The following is an 18100-nucleotide window of genomic DNA, read 5'->3' as shown; positions in this document are numbered from 1 at the left end:
ATAGTAATGAAAATAATGTTAATAATACATTTTAACCAGACTAAACTTAGCATGAAACATTTAAACATTAATATTAGCAATAAAACATTGATACATAGAATAGCCTATATCATGTTAAATTTATGTTTTTGTTTATTGCTATTAAGATGTGGCATCACTAGATATTACGATAGGTAATGACATTACACTTAAGTGTATCACATACAATTTATTATATATATATAAAACAAAACAAAAAAACATTTGAGAAATATTTATTAATTTCTGGTTAACTATTTAAAACAACACAAAACATATGTTATGTGACATGTCTGGCAGCACAAAAATAGAAATCCCAGGATTTCATATATCAGAGAGCACTGTTATACTTTTTGTGCACTTGAGCTGTGAGGTACTTTTTGTCTTTTAAGGTCATTCAGCCAGACAAATAATTACATTGTGTATATTTGGTGTATATTTTGTAAAAATGCTAGACAAAACTTTTGCAATTTTTTTTACATTTTTATACAATCCTGCCAAAACTGCATACTAAAGGCCAGTGTGATAAAGCTACCTCTAAGATATTGTAGATGCATAATATTAAAATAGCTATAACCACAACGAAGAGAACAGCTTAGAATATTTCATGTTCACGATGAGGGATTCAGTGTTACCACAGGCTATCAGTAGTTGGAAAGATCGCTCAGGCCTTTTATCATTCATATTTGTCACTACACAGAGTGACGGATCAGAGAGAGGAAGGAAATGGTTTGTCGTGTGTGTGACAACACAGTGCTGACAGATAGTCATGTAAGAAGCCAATGTAAAGATTATCATTCATCCAGTGACAAACAGAAAGACTTCCACAGAGGTGGCATTTTTGACTTTACATATGTACAACAACAAAATATGTACAACCGTTTCCTGTTCCTGTTCAATTTGCGCAATTAAAGCGAACTTCGAAGAAAGTTACAATTAAGAGAAACTTCGAAGGAAACATTTTTAAACCATATAAATTTATGAACGCTGTCCAGTTCATCCTCTGCTCTCTGGCGGTCATTCCTTGCCTCGATATGTGATGTTTGTGAATGTTGATGTGGCACCTTTGTAGAGAGGGTTGTGTCCCTACAAGAATAAAAATGTCAGAATAAAAAAAGTTAGTGTGCATTTATACCAGTCTAGGTTCTCTCAAAGTTATGAGCAAACATTCTTCCAGAAACATTAATAGAACATTCACATCATTCAGAGTTATCTGGTCTTTAAAAATGTTCTTAAAATGTTGGTATTTATACATCCTTTTTTTTTAGTTGGACGTTCGTCTAACATTTTTTTAATGTTAACACTTGTTTCAGAATGTTTAGAGAACATTCAAAAGCAACATTCCCATAATGTTTGCAAAATGATCAAATGTTCCCTTAAAGGCAGGGTAGGCAGGATTTTTCTAAAAAACTTTTTCCCAAATTTGTTTAAACTGTCTTTATATACCAATACATAATTAAAATGTAAGTACTCTGAAAAAGAGAGTATAAAAATCGAATGTCTCTAGTCCTCTCAGGGCTGCAATAAACACAGCTACTTATTTCCATTCGGAACGAATGAAATGATTGGCTGGTAGACTGTCACTCTCCCTCGCTACCATGGCTACCACCCCTGCTGCTACAGGAGCTGCCCACATGCACGCACCCGTTTGACTCGAGGAAGAATTACAATTATGGCAGAGAAAGAGCAGTCAAAATTCCCAGTACCTGCATATACAGTCAGCGAAGGCAAACAAGGCAAAAAAGGAACTAGTAAGGTAGAAAGGTAGGCTACTTGTCTCCGGAGTGTAACGTTAGTCCTCATAAGAGCCAACAGTGCTTTCATCGTGGAAGCTCTTACATGCAAAACACTGTATATGTTATGAATCTTACATGAAATGAACCTTCATCAAAGTGGTAATGGAAAAACGTGTATCAATGCAACCTGTTTTTAGCTTTGCCTTATGTTGCTCGTTACCGAATCAAACTCAATATATTTTAAACTTTACCAGTATCGATATGCTAGCTTGATAGTGAGTACTAACAGCCATGTTAGTTGTTTATATTCATAATGATAAAGTTAGGTATTTTATTACATGTGATTCTGACATGATGTCACTACATGCACTGCTGTGAGCGGTCGGCATCGCGCGTTCATGTGTTTTGGGGGCGTGGCTTTGGAAGGAGCCCAGAAGTAGAGTTGCCAACTGTCCCGAATTAGCCGGGACGTCCCGTATTTTGGGTCTAATTTATTTGTCCCGTACGGGACCTCCCTTGTCCCGATTAAATAGACTGCTACGCTGATCTAACCACTGACTGATACAACAGCAACACGACACTTGAGAATGATCACGAGACCGCATCATCCAATCACAGCCCACACTCACGCGCATCAGACCATACGAATAACAAACTCTAAATTGACAATTTATTATTCTTTTGGGACAAATTATTGTTTGATTTGCAAACAGAATCCTCTGCTGTCTGGTCGCTCCCTGTTCGATCCGGAGATTCCGGACTCGCGCTAACGGCAAATCCCTTTCACTGTCCGGCTGGGTTTTGATTTCGGCAAATCAGTTTTGGTGAATTCAAACAACGTGATTATTGTTCATGAGTCCAACATCCAGCCACGCAAGAAAACATGAAATCTTCCTGAGGGAAAAGTATGCTATTACTTTCTTTAATTTCTTTAAAATGTAATGTTAGTGTATAATGTTACAAAAGCTTCCTATTTCTGATAAATTTTGAACTATGGTTTGTGTGTAATGTGACTTTGTGTGACCTTAAAATTCGTTTTAGAATTAAATTGTACATTAAATAGGTTAACCAAAACAAATCTGAGAAAATTTTAAACACATACGAACCTGAAATGACATATAACAAATATATTGAGTGTCCCTTATTTTCCTGTAAAGAACCACGATTGTCCCGCATTTTTCTTTTCTGAAGTTGGCAACCCTACCCAGAAGGGAGGGGGTGGGAGTGAATGGAAATAAGTAGCTGTGTTTATTGCAGCCCTGAGAGGACTACAGACACTCGATTTTTATACTTTCTTTTTCAGAGTACTTACATTTTAATTATGTATTGGTATATAAAGACAGTTTAAACAAATTTGGGAAAAAGTTTTTTTTAGAAAAATCCTGCCTACCCTGCCTTTAATGTTCGCATAACCAAATTTCCAAATGTTTAAAGACCCCCTGTGGTGCAAATCAAGTTTCTAATGTTGTTTATATGCCAATGTGGTGTTTTTAATATGCTTTAAGACAAACCATGTGCAAATTAATTTGTCAGCACCACTGCTGAATATCAAAGCAAGTTTGAAATCGCCTGTAATGGTCACCAGCTGGAGTGCCCTTGAGAGCCACCAGATGGCACTCCACATCAGTTTCCCATAACTCACTGCCCGGACTCTCCGTCCATTATCACATTGTCTCATTATCTTTAGCTCACCCCATATAATCCTGGTTCACCCTATCACTCTTTGCGAAGTTTGTATGTTGCCATGTATGTTGTTACACTGCGTCTCTGAGCATTCTACCTGGTTTTATTGTCTCTTGTCTCTTGGTTCTTGGATTTGTTTACTGTTTCTTGGATTCCCTTTTTGCCTCTGACCCCTGCCTGCCTGTTTGTTTGTTTGGACTGCCTTCCTGTGCTTGACCCTTTGCCTGTGTTTGATTACGATTCTGGATTACTCTAATAAACTGCATTTGGATCCTCAAACTTTATGTCTTAGAGCAGTTCCTGACACCGCCCCTGTTTCCAACCTTCACAAACATGTAACCAATCCCATCAACATGCGGGATGGGGCTGTTCTTATCATTGAGTATAAGAAACTCTTTGAGAAGGGACAGGAAAAATTTAATACAGCAATATATCGGGTGTATTATGTATATGATCTAACCTGTATTACAATGTTATGATAAACTATATGCCTTTCTCCACTGACTTTCTATGATGTTCAAAGCATTTCTAAGGATACTGATTTTTTTTAGAAGGCAGCTGTCTGACTTTGAGATGGCAAAGGGGAACATGGTTTGTGTAAAATTAGCAATACATTATTAGCTGTTTGATAGTCAAGCAAAAGGTAATCATATCAATTACCGCTATGTATCCGACGTAGAGAGTGATACATAAAACGCATTACCATTCTGATACATAGACTCTCTGATACATAATTAACTCTTCCACTTCTTCTTCTGAATCAGTTTCTAGTTCAAACATATATGGCTGAATTTAACCAATATTTCCACTTGCCATTATGTAGCATTTACTACAGTTGACCGAATGGATCAGGTATCCGAGCTGGTGTGATTGAGTGGAGGCGGAGACTAATTTGCATATTTAAAGATCCACGTATACAAAATAAAGCAAGGGTTATATACATTTAAAGGGATACTCCACTTTAAAATGAAAATTCTGTCATCATATACTCACCCTCATGTTGTTTCAAACCTGTATGAATTTCTTTCTTCTGCTGAACAGAAAGGAAGATATTTAGAAGAATATAAGTAAGCAGACAGTTTCTGGTCTCATTGACTTCCATAGTAGGAAAAAAATAAACTATGGAAGTCAATGAGACCAGAAACTGTCTGGTTACTGATATTCTTCTAAATATCTTCCTTTCTGTTCAGCAGAAGAAAGAAATTCATAAAGGATTGAAACAACATGAGGGTGAGTATATGATGACAGAATTTTCATTTTAAAGTGGAATATCCCTTTAAGCTATTTAAAGGCATGACAAAATCTTTACGGGAAAAAAACTTGAATATGTCATTTTGATTATCAAAGATGAGTTTTAAAGGATACAATTACAGATTCAGGGCGACTGCAATAAACTAGAAATTTAGAGAACATTCAAAAATAACGTTTCAGTAACTAAATGGGAATGTTAGCAAAACGTTCTTGGAACATATTTTTGTTAGCTGGTTAAGTGGTCAAGTTTAAGTGGGGAACTCTTAAGTGAAAGGATCAGAGAGTTCACATGTGGCCCGAGACCTCACGGGGGAAAGCCTAATTAGCATTGGATAATTTAAAACAAAACTTGCCCAAGGGGATGGAGGCGTTTCCTTTGTTCTGAGGGGGAAAACAGCATGCCACTGAAACAGTAAAACTATCCTGCCAACATCTATAGTTCACCAAGCTACTTAGACACAGTAATTTGAGCTTTTTACATTAAACAGAGGGGTGTGTGAGTGAAAATGTGTTTTTCTATGTATCCTAAAATCTTTGATCACTTAGCTTCTGTGTACAGAATGTACAGCAGTATGCACATAGTGTATTTTGTGAGTATTTTTACACTTCACTAACCGTTTCCCACTTGGCACGTGCCCGCTCCTCCTCGAACTTGGCAAATTCACGGCGATCATGGATGGTGATAAGCAGTTTCCAGATAAGCAGGGCAGCTAGACCCAAGAACAAGATGGCACCAGCTACTGACAGGAGCACCACCAAGATATCAGGGCCTTTAGGGCAGTCTAGTGCACAGGAACATAAATGTGGTTAGAGATGTTTTTTAATCTTTCATATAACATGCAAAATTTCAGAACTAAGTGTGTTTACTTTTAATTACACTACTGGTCAAAAGTTTGGGGTGGTAAGAGTTTTACTTTTTTTAAAGTCTCTAAATGCTCATTCACACCAGGGACGATAACTATAATGATAACAATAAAGATATCGTTTTAAAAATCGTTTTAAACATAAAAGAAAAGCACAGTCCACAACGACACTATGGCAAAATTTAATCCTTAAAATGTACTAGTATCTATTTATTAGGTATTAGCATCTAATGAATAAGTGCTAGTATCTTTTAAAAAGGTACTAGTCCCTAAAGAATAAGCACTATTACCTAATAAGTACTAATACCTAAAGGAATAGATACTAGTATCTAAAAAATAAATACTAGTAGCATGAAAATAGATACTTGTACGTTTTAAGGATTAAATGTTAAAACGGCTTGCCATTTGGCACAGAGAAACAATATCGTTGGAATCACTTTCAGAACGATTTTTTCCAGCTGATAAATGCTAAAAAAAAATTGTCAATCAGATTCTACCCCTAACTAACCCTAAACTTTCGAACGGTAGTGTTTATGTACCTTGATTTCGTTTTTTTTCCAGAATTTTCAAAAAAAATCTGTAAGCTCTCTTATATTGTCCCGAGTCTGTCTCTTTGCTTCCTGTCTGAACCATTCCTGTCCCAGTGGGAATTACACTGTGTCAGCGGGTTCTTCAGTAGCTTGGATGTTGTTTATTGCGGTATGTTTTTACAAGGTGGGGTGCTCCCTGGGTTTTGGAGATGTGTGTGCCACTAATAGAGCCCATGTTCCACATGTGTGTCCATTAAAGCAGAGCAGCAGACTCTCACTGCGGGCTCCTGAATTTACAGCCGTGACACACTGCACATACACCTACACGTCCATACGCTTACACAACTATGTTCTAAAATCTCTAATATCCAAAAATACAATAAGCACTAGTACTCAGAATAATATACTTTCCTTTTATCTTCTCAAACCATCTTTGTAAAAAAAGGAGACTTGCATTTGAAGAAATGGTGTTACCTGGCTCTTTGACTAGAGACAAGATGGATTTGCCACTGTTGTCCTCATAGTACTGAAACCTTTGCACACAGTCATCTTCATCCTTATAGGTGCAATTTACTGCATTCTTATCATGGAACACTGTAGAGTAACAGAGGGTTACAAAAAAGCTGGCACTGATATAATTATAATAATAATATTTTTTTTATTGTTGGTCATTAAATTACCAATGTTTTGGTTATTATCTATAACAAATTGAATGTAATAATGGTACCCAGATCATCCACCAGACTGATTTCATCTCTGCAGATTCGAGTGCAAGTGTCATCATCGAAGAGTTTCCCCCTCTTAAAGTGCTTACACTCTACACAGTCCCTGGAGAGAGAAAAAGGTTTAAAGACGTAAAAATATTTTACTTAAATAAAGACGACGTAAACTTATGAACTCATTGGCTATGTTTGGAATGGAATACTAGTTTCTTTAGTTCTGTAGTTTCACTGGTTCTCAACATTTTTTACTTTAAGGCCCCCTATTGTCCACAAAAATATCCGAAGCCCCCATTACTTTTCCAGTTGTCTCTTGATTAAAAATGTAAAAATATGTTCAACTTATTTGTATCCATAAAATATTTTAGAGCTTGACATATCTAGGAAAATGTATATTATTTATTAAAATTAAGAGTTTAATAAATTTAGATCAACAAAACACTTTAAAAAAATTAAAGTTTGGCTATCTCATATATCAAGATAGAGGAAACCCTGGTTCCCTTTCGTGGTCACTGCGAGTTACGTCAGTGACGACGAAATGGGGGTTTCTATGCGAAACCCTTTTTCTTCAAAAAAAGAGAAGTGGTTGACAGGGGGAATGAAAATAACCCTCTGGTTGAGAACCACTGGCTTACTGAATACTGTGTAGTATAAACTGTGTACTTCAATACTATAATTTTTTTTTGTATATTAAACAGAATGTCTTATGCAAAATAAGCATTTCAAATAGTATTATGCTATATTGTGGTCACATGACCTCATCATTTTGCATGTTTAATGCAATGACTGCCATCCAATTGGAAATCCAAATTGTTATTTTAATATCTTAATACTTTTAATATTTTATACTGTGCAAAGCATATACACACACTGCAGAAAGAGTAGAATGGTAGTAAGCTATTATTATAGCTATTATCACTTTTTCAGGGTGCAGGCGTCAGGGCAGGTGGGGCATTTGTCGCAGGTGGAGCCGTAGGCCCCAGGCTGAGTGCACTCACAGCTCCCACACACACACTGACCACGACCGCTGCACAACAGCCCCAAGCTGGACATACAGGTGTCTGTACGAGTAGAACAATTGCAGTTCTCCCCCTTCCAGTCTGGATCACACTGGCAAAACCCACAATAACAAGTGCCATGACCTAGAATGAGCCATGAAAGGAAAAAAATAACACAAAGATGGAAATAAGTGAGACGATTCCACATGGCTGTACTGTATGTTTGACTCTTGCAAGAATGCTTTTCAGGATTAATGATATGTAATGAGGTTAGATTGAACTTGAGCCTATTAAAGAGCCTTTTTTAGGCTTGTACATTCCACATTATTACCAAATATTATGCGGAGGCTTTCCATGGTTCACAAACTAAATTCCCCACTGGAAATCATGCTTAACTGTTGTCAAACAGATCCATGTATCTTTTTTAATCACACAGTTTTCTAAAAATGGACATCTGGTGCTGGTGAATGTCAGGAATGTTACAGAATTAATATGATAAGCATTAGGCTATATACTATATTTCACTTGACATTCAATGGCAGAATGCTGAGCCCCATTGTGCGTGATATACAGTTATAATTATAAACACATTTGTGGCGGTGTGCATGTTTGTGTAGGAGATTACAATGCCTTAGCAAAACAGTGTTTATGAGTGATCAGGGATTTTGGTTAAAAACACTGATGCAGCTAAATCAAAAACAAAATGGAAATAAAACAATGGCTAACCAAATGCAAAAAATACCATTGTAATGCATGTAATTATTCTTCCCACAGAAAAACAATACAAACCCTTCACATCAACTCAAACACTACTTTACTCCCTCACTGGGCTATTTTTGGTTCAATGACATCATCAGTGTGTGACAACGCAGAAAGGTATTTTCTGGATAACTTTGGGCCTCTGGGGATATGCTATTCAGGCTTTAAGAAACTTCATGTAGATTTAAGAGACTAAATTTCTTTTCAGTTGAAGACCTCAAAAGTACACTGAAATCTTTTGGAATCACGAATACTGAGATCTGGTTCTGCTTAAGCGAGAAACCAACCCCCTTCCAGGAGGTACACAACTTCAAGAGGTCCACTACAGTATTTTGTAATTTTACATAAACTATTCGGCCATTCCAACTCAAACGCGCCCCAGTGGAACATCAGCACCTCGTCTGAAGAACAAGCACACGTCTCAAATAGGTCAACACATGGTTTAGCCTGCCAAGTCCCACAGAGCATGTTTATTTATAAGAAGAGCTTGTTCTCGACTAACGCACGAGACGTTTTAGTGTTGTTGTAGGTAATTCCTTTGAGGTGATGTGAGGCAGGGAACCGACAATCTTACTCGTAAAGAAAGACTTTTGTACAAAATAACAGGCTGTGAAAAACAGAGCCTTTATCCTGCTGGTTGCGAGTTAGTCAATGCTGAGATGCAGTAGCCCTAAAAAGTATGTGGACCCTTAAGTCACACTTAAAATGTATGAGTGTCTTTGCATTATTTGACAAAATATTAAACCGAGTGACATTATTTTTAAAAAAGTATTACACCAGCACAATATACAAGCAAATGATTGCGAAAAAAGACCTTTGTAAGATTTTAAAGTGAAAACAAAAATATTCAGACACTTTCCGAATGTCAAACGTTAGTAAAACATGTCTATATGTCTATATAATGAACTACATGATCTGAAACAAAAAAATATGGTAACATTATATTTAATCTTTTTTTAATAAAATTATTATATAAAAAAAGTAGTTTCGCATGAACAAAAAGACAGTAACTACAACTTTGTTAATAAAACATAAAGTAAATTGTAAACTGTATTTGTTTGATTCATTAAAAAGAACAGTTCATAAAAATAATTTGTGGTGGAATCAGACTACACTTCTACTGTACAGTTTTGATTCACTAAAACAAACAAACTCATAAGAGTAATTTGTTCGGAAATCAGACCACATTGGCTATACCGTATGTTTTTTATTCACAAAAAAGAACCGACTCATAAGAATCATTCGTCTGAGAATCAAACTACACTGGCCCTGTCCCAAATGGCACCCTAAACACTCCCGGTCTTCCGACGAGTCCGCACTTTCGTGACGTAAATGCCGTTTTGACTGTCTGGTAGAAGTCTGCAGCGGAGCTCGCTTCAGTGCGGGCTCAGCAAAAGTGTGCATCGAGGGCGTATATCAACCGCAAAGGGGGGCGCTCGAGTGCACCCTTCTGAAACCTAAAATGACCAATGTGACACCCTACGGTCTCATGAACTTAACGGACACGCCATTATAAGTCCATAAGACCGAAAGTGCATATGAAGTGTGCCATTTGGGACACTATGGTTTGCACTGTATGGTTTTGATTCACTATAAAAAACTGACTCATTATAGTCGTCCGTTATATTATCAGAGTGGTTGGCAGGAGAATAAAAATGCAAGAACATCATTCAGAATAGTTCTCAGTGTCTAATCATAAAAAAGATCTAGAATAATTTGTTTGCAAATGCCACTGCATTTTATACATTTTGCCTGTATAATTATTAAAACCTCTGAAAACCAAAAAAGAGCTGAGTATTATCAGCATAATAGTAAAAACTAACCCCATGTTTCCTAATGAAATCTCCCAAGGGTAGCATGTACAGGGTGAAAAGCAACGGCCCTAGTACTGAGCCTTGTGGTACTCCATACTGTTAATGTCACATCTATTTATAAACCAATAGTCTAAAAATAAAACACTATCACAGTCAACAAAGTACATCTAGCTACCTCTGGCCCCAAATAATGTCTTACCTGAGCAGAGCTCTCCTTTGTACCGCAGGCAGCTGAAATCGTCACACTCACACCTCTTCCCCCACACCTTGCCAAAATCATTATTGTGACACACGCATTGGCCGCACACGCAGTCTCCACGGCTGCTGCAGATCACTTTGTCCGGCCCGGTGCAGGCGTCCTGCTCGGTGGGGCTGTAGTCCCCTTCTGCACACTCACACCTGGGACCCAATCGTCCCGGGTTACACAGGCAGATTCCACACTCATGGGTGCCGTTGCCGTGGTGACAAACGGGACTGTCGGGCTCTGCCTTAGCTTGGCATTTACACTCACACTCAAAGTTGACTGTGATCTGCAAGGTGTCTTTGAAGCCCACTGGTTTGATGGTAAAGGTCTTACGCTTCTCCTTGGGACAGCCCCTGGCCCGAGCTTCAACGCTAAAGGACACCTGTAAAGGAGATATTGACAGAGCACCAGTGTTCAAAAACATGAATTATTGTTATACATTACAAATTAGAACTGTGGGACAGTGCTACGCTCACACTACTGTTCAAAAGTTTGGGGTCAGTACAATTTTAATTTATTTATTAATACTTAATTGATCAAAAGTGACAGAATAGACTTTTACATTGTTACAAAAAGTTTCTATTTCAGATAAATGCTGCTTTTAATTAATTAAAGAATCCTGAAATATCACTGTTTTTACTGTATTTTGGATCAAATAAATGCTGCCTTGGTGAGCATAAGAGACTTATTTCAAAAATACCCTAAACCTTTAAATGGTAGTGTATATTCAATTATATTTAAATAAAACAAACTTTATTTGGTATTAAAAATACTTATTAATTAACTATTATATTTAAAATGAACTAAAATATATTATAATGTCACTTCAATAAGTTACACATCTGCCACAATAATGTAATGTTTTTTTAATTCTCCATTTGAAGACTAATTTTTTGAGAAAAATATAATATAATATAATATAACAGTTGAAAAATAAAATTATACTTTAAATATATTTTATTTATAATATATTTATATTTCTTGTGTGGATGTTTAGCCATCATGTACATGACATATGTGAGTCTTATCCTTCCATTGTTGACAGTGACTGTGTTGGAATGACAGACAGTCTGAACTGAAGGCTGGGTGGTGTGAGTCAGAGCAGTACGACAGAGAACAGGAAACAGGCAAGTCTGATGCCTAGACACACTCAGCAAAATGAGTAATGGCACAGTTACACCCACTTGTTCTGTATGTGTGTACGTTTTTACAGTTAACCATTTACAAGGAAGGGAGTGAAACCACAATATTTTATGCAACTCATTTATCAAGGAAGGCAGATGATTGCACATTAGGAAGGACATTTCCCGTGCTCCTCCTTATTTGTGGAATATGTCAAACTATCAGAGTGAGTATAAGACTGAAAGTGAAGGAAGGGACCGAATTTACCCTTGGGGAGTTTTGGAATAAGTGGTTTGGTTAAGCAACACCAGGAATTTAATATGGAGAATAAATAAACAACATGAGAATCGAATGAGATGGATGGAGAAAATTAGAGCGATGGAAAGAAAGTGAAAAAAAAAAAGAAAAAAAATACTGGCTTATATACTGACGGTATCTCCTCTTTTGAGGCCAGAGCAGGATCTTAGCCCAGGTATGACCTCTCCATTGAGACATGTGGCATTAAATGTCAGACTGAGCTCTTCCGGGACATTCAAGAGCTCCAGCTCAACCTTAGAGCGCAGTTTCTGTTACACAAACACAAACACAAACACAAACACAACAGCAAACAATAGATCAGTGACCACAGACATGTGAATGAAGTAAAGCCTTTTAAAGGAATGTTCCAGGTTCAACACAAGTACAACTTTATTGATAGCATATGTGGCATAATGTGAATAACCACAGAAAATCTTTTGTAACTCATTTTTGAAACAAAAATCACATTATTTTTTGTTGTAAACAACATTAATTTTGACTGAACAATGTGCACTCTTTCTCTGTGTTACCTGCACCCAGTTTTTATCTGTTTATTGATGCAGGACTTTTGACAGCTCCAGGACTTTTGTAAAAATTACAGATTAAACTTCTGCATTTTTGTATTCCTGCCCATGTACAGTCGGATCGATAGAGGGTGGAGCCAAAATTTGGATGTTGAAGTTTTGGCAAAAGGGAACGGCACAACCCTTTTTCTGTTTTCTCTATTCATGCAGCACCGATTTAAAAAAACGGTTTCAACTGCATAGACAGCCAAGTTTCATTAAAAGTTAAAAGTACTAATTGTCCCTTCAGTTGTATTGAACCCAGAAATTTATTTTGGCAAATGTAAAAAGGGACATTACAGCGTATGCATCCTGGATCAGCTGGATGACGTTATGAGAATCCTCGGACAGCGTTCCCACTGCAGTGCCAGGGATCAGCTCGCTGTAGTTCTACAATGGATAGAGGAGAAGTCTTTGAAAGTGTCCTTAAAAATCTTATAAGACATTTACCATGTTGATTTACGGTAACATTTAATAACCTTCTTACCTTATAAAGTGATTCCACGTGGCTAGTCACAGCAAAGATGAGATTTATATTGTTCTCTGACATTTTCTCTGTGATTAATGCCAGTGATGGGTAGTCCTGAGAAAAATGTTAGAATGCATAATTAAAGGTCATATGCTGTACACTTTATAGTGTGTCTAATACAAAATATTCCATCAACATTTATGTTTTGTCTATTTGTGGAAAAGTGCTTAAAAAGATCAGCAGAATATCACTACCATAGTTGTAGACATATTGTAGATGTTATCTGTTCCCACATAGCATTGGCCGTCATTGGGTCGCACAATTCCCGCCAAGCGCCCATCCAGTGCCACGTGTGTCTTGGCATCTGTGGTGAAAACCAGTAAGTGAGATGCACCTGCTCTCCAACCAATTTTATCCTGGGAAAGACAAAAATGATCAAATAAGAGAGGTCAAAATGACAGTAGGCCAAAAATACTTATAAAGGTGCCACTTCAACCTTGCACACGGCTGCCTGTATGATGGCGTCAAAGCCTCCCTCTGGGGCGTCCCTGTTCCGTGACACCTTTTGTTTCTTCACTTCCTCTGTAAAGCGGCCCACCTCCTCCGTCAGAGACAGAACGTGTCTGTAGCCAAACTGAGGCTGGCATTTGTACGGAATTCTAGCATATATAATAGAGAAATATTTAAAGACCAGAAATGAACATGAATGATGAGAAGGTTCAGGAAGTTGAAATATGGGCTTCTACTAATACTGGTAACTCTGTAACCATGCCAAACCAATGGGTAGTGTTGGTCATTCACCTTGATGAGTCACAACATTCAAGCTTTAGAAAACAGCTTACAGTGTAATACTTATTTTGTATGTAACTCAGCAAATAGAGACACTTCAACCATAATAGCAGTGTGACTAAAGATGATAAATATCAGATTCTGTCAGCTAACAAGCACACCGCCCAATTACATGTTTGTAATAAACACCTATCATCTGTAATGCTTATGTTCAACATGTAAATATATGTCATCACTCACGAGTAACAGGGATTTAACACGGCCTCTTGAGGGGAGATGTACATGTACGGGGACACGGGTTTATCCACAAAAGCCCCAAAGCCCATGCGCAGATTACTGGTGGTTTTGCTCATCTCTTCACTCAGGCCTTGCCCCAGCCGTCGCAACTGAGACAAGTCGTCATTCATGGAGTAGGACAGGTCCATCAGATAATACAAGTCCACAGGGTAGTCCTCAACCTGACGGACTTTCAGCGTGAAGACCTGGGAATCATCTGTGAAACGCCAGAGTAACAATTCGTTCTAATGGAAGAACATGTCATTTGCGGTCATTCGTTTTTAGGTTGATGAACTCACCAGGTCTTAGAGAGATTTGCATGCTCTGAGGTTGGATCTGGGTGACGTCGGTGGTGGATCCAGAGGCCTTGTCACTGAGATCCTTGTTCTCCGTCACATGCATTTTGCTGGTGGGATACTCCAGAGCTCCTCTCCTGCAGCCTGCCTCGATGAGGTTCTTCTTCAGGTCACATCGGGAAGAACCAGGCACATCTTGTCCAAAATCCTGATAAGCATTTGGTACACAGTTATACTGGTACAGGACACTTAATAAATATTTCTGCGGCAAATAGAATTACGGAAAAACAAATCAAACACTCCTCGCCTCGTCTGCCATTGGTTAAAAAAAGAAGGTAGTCCTGCCTCCTAAGTCAGGATAATGGTTAAGCCAATATTTTTGTAACAAAACATTGACAATCTAGTGGAGACAATCTATTTCCTTTCACAGCTAAGGAAACAGATGTAATTTTACTTCCTAAACTGTAATACATGACTCACACTTTTATATGAGATAAGGACAAAAGTTTTGAAAAAAGCTTTGACAGTAACAACACAGAGAAATCCTTAGTCCTCTTCATAATGGTTCAATGGATGATTCTTAAACATAGTCATTGTTTTCCATAAGACATCCTCTTTAAGTTGGCATGTAATGATTTTTTCTAAATCTATTTGCTAAAAGCATTTTATTAATCTTATTGTAAACAATTCTATACTTGCGTATTTAGGCTAATTCTTTTAAAATTTTGTTTGAATTAATTGAATGCAACGGCAGACTTCTCTTTGGTGATATATATGCTGGACTTCTCCATAAGCTCACATTCAGGTCTGCCACCATCCAACCAACAACCAGATTGATAGATTTAAATCCCAATTTTTTCCCGCCAGATAATCTGCTTCACTCGGATCGCAATACAGAAGAAAAGATCTGTCGCTACTTCGTTGCATTGTCATTGTCTAAACTGGAAACCATGTGGTGGATAGTAGTGGTGATGACAGTAAAACCATAAGTCTTGAGAAACAATTCATTGTTATAATTGATTTAAAGTTGCAAAAATCTGTTTTGTCATGAAATAAGACAAAACAAATCCTTGACTCAGAGATGAGGAAGTGTATTTAAGTCTTATCCAGCCTATTTAATCTCCACTGAGTCATGATCTTTAAGAGCATTAGCATACTAAGATATCGCTGATCTATATATATAAAAAAAATTCCACTAAGACTGACTGAACTTTGATTATACTGTCAATCATACAGCTCTCTACCATGCAGGAATCTTAATACTGTATTAAAATCTAAACATGTTTCAGCTCAGTCATAAATTATTGTAGAGCACCACACCTCTTGAAAGCACCAGGCACAGGTAGGATGCACTGCCAGACACTGCTGACATGTGCTGGCTCCTCGAGAAGTACAGATGTTGGAGCCTGCATGGAAGAGAAAGAAAAATGCACATTTTTGATCTCCAACTTGATTAAACTGCATTTAAACTGGCAGCCTGCAGGCTTATAGAAACAAAAACATGTTTAATCATTAACATATGATCAGTTTCATTTGCCTCCATTTGTAGGGGAATTAAACGATCAGCATTACCAGCATGTATCAGACAAAACATTTTACAAAAAGAAGTTTATAAAGGTCACATACTGACTTTTATCAGACCTGATCTATCAGGTATTCAAGGTATAACTGAAAGTGCATACTGAGTACACACATGTGAGTCCATTTAGTGATAATGTTGCTTTATGGTTTCAAAGAAAGAAAGAAAGAAAGAAAGAAAGAAAGAAAGAAAGAAAGAAAGAAAGAAAGAAAGAAAGAAAGAAAGAAAGAAAGAAAGAAAGAAAGAAAGAAAGAAAGAAAGAAAGAAAAAGTGTGTTCGTATAAAATGAAAGAAAGAAGTAAAATATTTGACAGTCAAAATTAAACATATTCAATCATCCACTGTCTTGAATCACGTCAGCAGACATAATTGGCTATGTCAAAATAAGATAACGTATATCAAAATGCGATCAGACAAGACAGAAAAGTTGTTATAGGACAAAAGCTATAGATTTAGAGAAAACGGGACGTAACGTTACCTTGTCCAGCATCAATTAGGAATACAATCACACAATAAATCCATAAGCTGAAGAGTTTGAACGAAGTTTTCTCCATCTCGGGTAACGGGTGAGTGGATACAGGCGCTTATCGCTCTTCTCTACTGGGACACCGGCGGTTTGTGCGGTCTCTGCCCTCCTCCTCTTCCTTTACGCCCCAGCATAGACATCAGACCAACACCAAATATAGAGTAAATTTGTAGCAAAACTGGGTTTATTTCCGAGAGAGGGGGCAGAGGAGGGGCCGACTTCACGAACATTTGCCACAGGTCTTGAATTGAAACCGTAAATAGCATACTTTTAAAAGATCTCAGTGATTAAAACAGAGTTTTTTTTATACGACAATATCCTTACGTCATCAGATTAAACTCTTTTGATTGATTATGATCATGAACCATCATATTATTAGCCTATAAACTAACATCAAATATTCAATAGACTACTGGTGGCCTAATTGTCCGTCTATAAGTTACTGTACATCGTGTACATTGTGTTACCCTTCTGTTTTAATATGGTTTTGACTATGTTGGTCATTAGCTGGAGGTGAAGATGAATTCAACTACCAGCTCATTGGGCTGACTGACACTGACTTGGCAGACCTTGGGCAAGCTGGTTTGTGTGTAGCCTACAACACATTGGATTTTTTTTTAACACCAGTTAATAATTGTTAGTTGTAATAGGCTATTTGACACTTTCATGAACAACAGATATTTTTCTTACGTTGTCTCTTTTAATGTTTCTAGGTTTCTATAGTCGTCCCATCCCTGGATGTTCAGTCCTCCTTCAAACAAGATGCCAGACAGAAATAAATGTAACATATTTATTTTCATTCGATTTCAGATTTTTTTTTTAATTATTATACCAAATGTCAAATAATAATTTTGTCAAATGTCACGTCCTTGACACCTCAAATGTCATTTTTTCTCAAACTGAGCACGGATTTCAGGAGAATAAAAACGCGTTATCTGTGCTATTTAAATCTTACAACTCCTGTTGTTTCATATGCAATAAATAATACTTAAAGGTTTTCAACAGTTACCCGCCCATTTGAATCTCCTCTATAATTTACCCAGATGATGATGATGTTGGTACTGTTCTCCCTCTAGTGGCTGAACTGTGAATATGTTTTAATAGTTTTATCATTTGGACCCAATTCTCTTAGCCTGACTTCGTCATACTCATATTCTAGGCAGAATGTGAGTCTAGGACTTTGATTATGAGGCGTGTCTTAACCGAACCCGGAAAAAAACAACAACTCTGCACTCAATTGGATAGACCTACAACCAATCAGAGCAACGCAGTGACGTTGGTTGAGCGATGCATAGTTGTCAACAGAGCTCTACTGCACGCACGCTGGAAGAAGTAGTAAAGTAATGAGTAAAGTAATAATAAAGCACTCTATGAGTGCGAACAAATGAGAAACCACAATGACCACAGGGTTTTCATTGTGTCCCATTTTCTTAGCGACCATCGGAGCCAGCTGATAAATTAAACTTTTGCCGAATCCCGTAGGAAGGACGGCAAACACATCTTTCCGATCGACAAATGCCTTGATTGACAAAAACAAACAGTTTAACCTGACATCACATTACTGTCAA

The 18100-nt window shown here is 37.4% G+C and overlaps 1 protein-coding gene across 1 annotated transcript; it reads right to left on the bottom strand.

The window, feature by feature from the left end:
* Window positions 1-193: 193 nt before the first annotated feature.
* itgb3b (integrin beta 3b) lies at window positions 194-16660 on the bottom strand. Its single transcript, XM_084433683.1, has 15 exons — window positions 16485-16660; window positions 15748-15833; window positions 14431-14635; window positions 14096-14348; window positions 13563-13725; window positions 13321-13482; window positions 13085-13180; window positions 12898-12987; window positions 12169-12303; window positions 10571-10997; window positions 7720-7942; window positions 6809-6909; window positions 6556-6675; window positions 5304-5470; window positions 194-1104 (listed from the first exon to the last, which is right to left on the bottom strand). Exons 1-15 carry the CDS (start codon window positions 16558-16560, stop codon window positions 1036-1038), a joined length of 2373 nt encoding a protein of 790 aa, XP_084289809.1. The 5' UTR covers window positions 16561-16660; the 3' UTR covers window positions 194-1035.
* Window positions 16661-18100: the final 1440 nt, after the last annotated feature.

Source organism: Rutilus rutilus, assembly GCF_951802725.1.
Source record: "Rutilus rutilus genome assembly, chromosome: 16".
Classification (NCBI taxonomy): domain Eukaryota; kingdom Metazoa; phylum Chordata; class Actinopteri; order Cypriniformes; family Leuciscidae; genus Rutilus; species Rutilus rutilus.
Note: the sequence above shows the minus strand (reverse complement) of the source record. Positions and strands in the feature narration are given on the sequence as shown.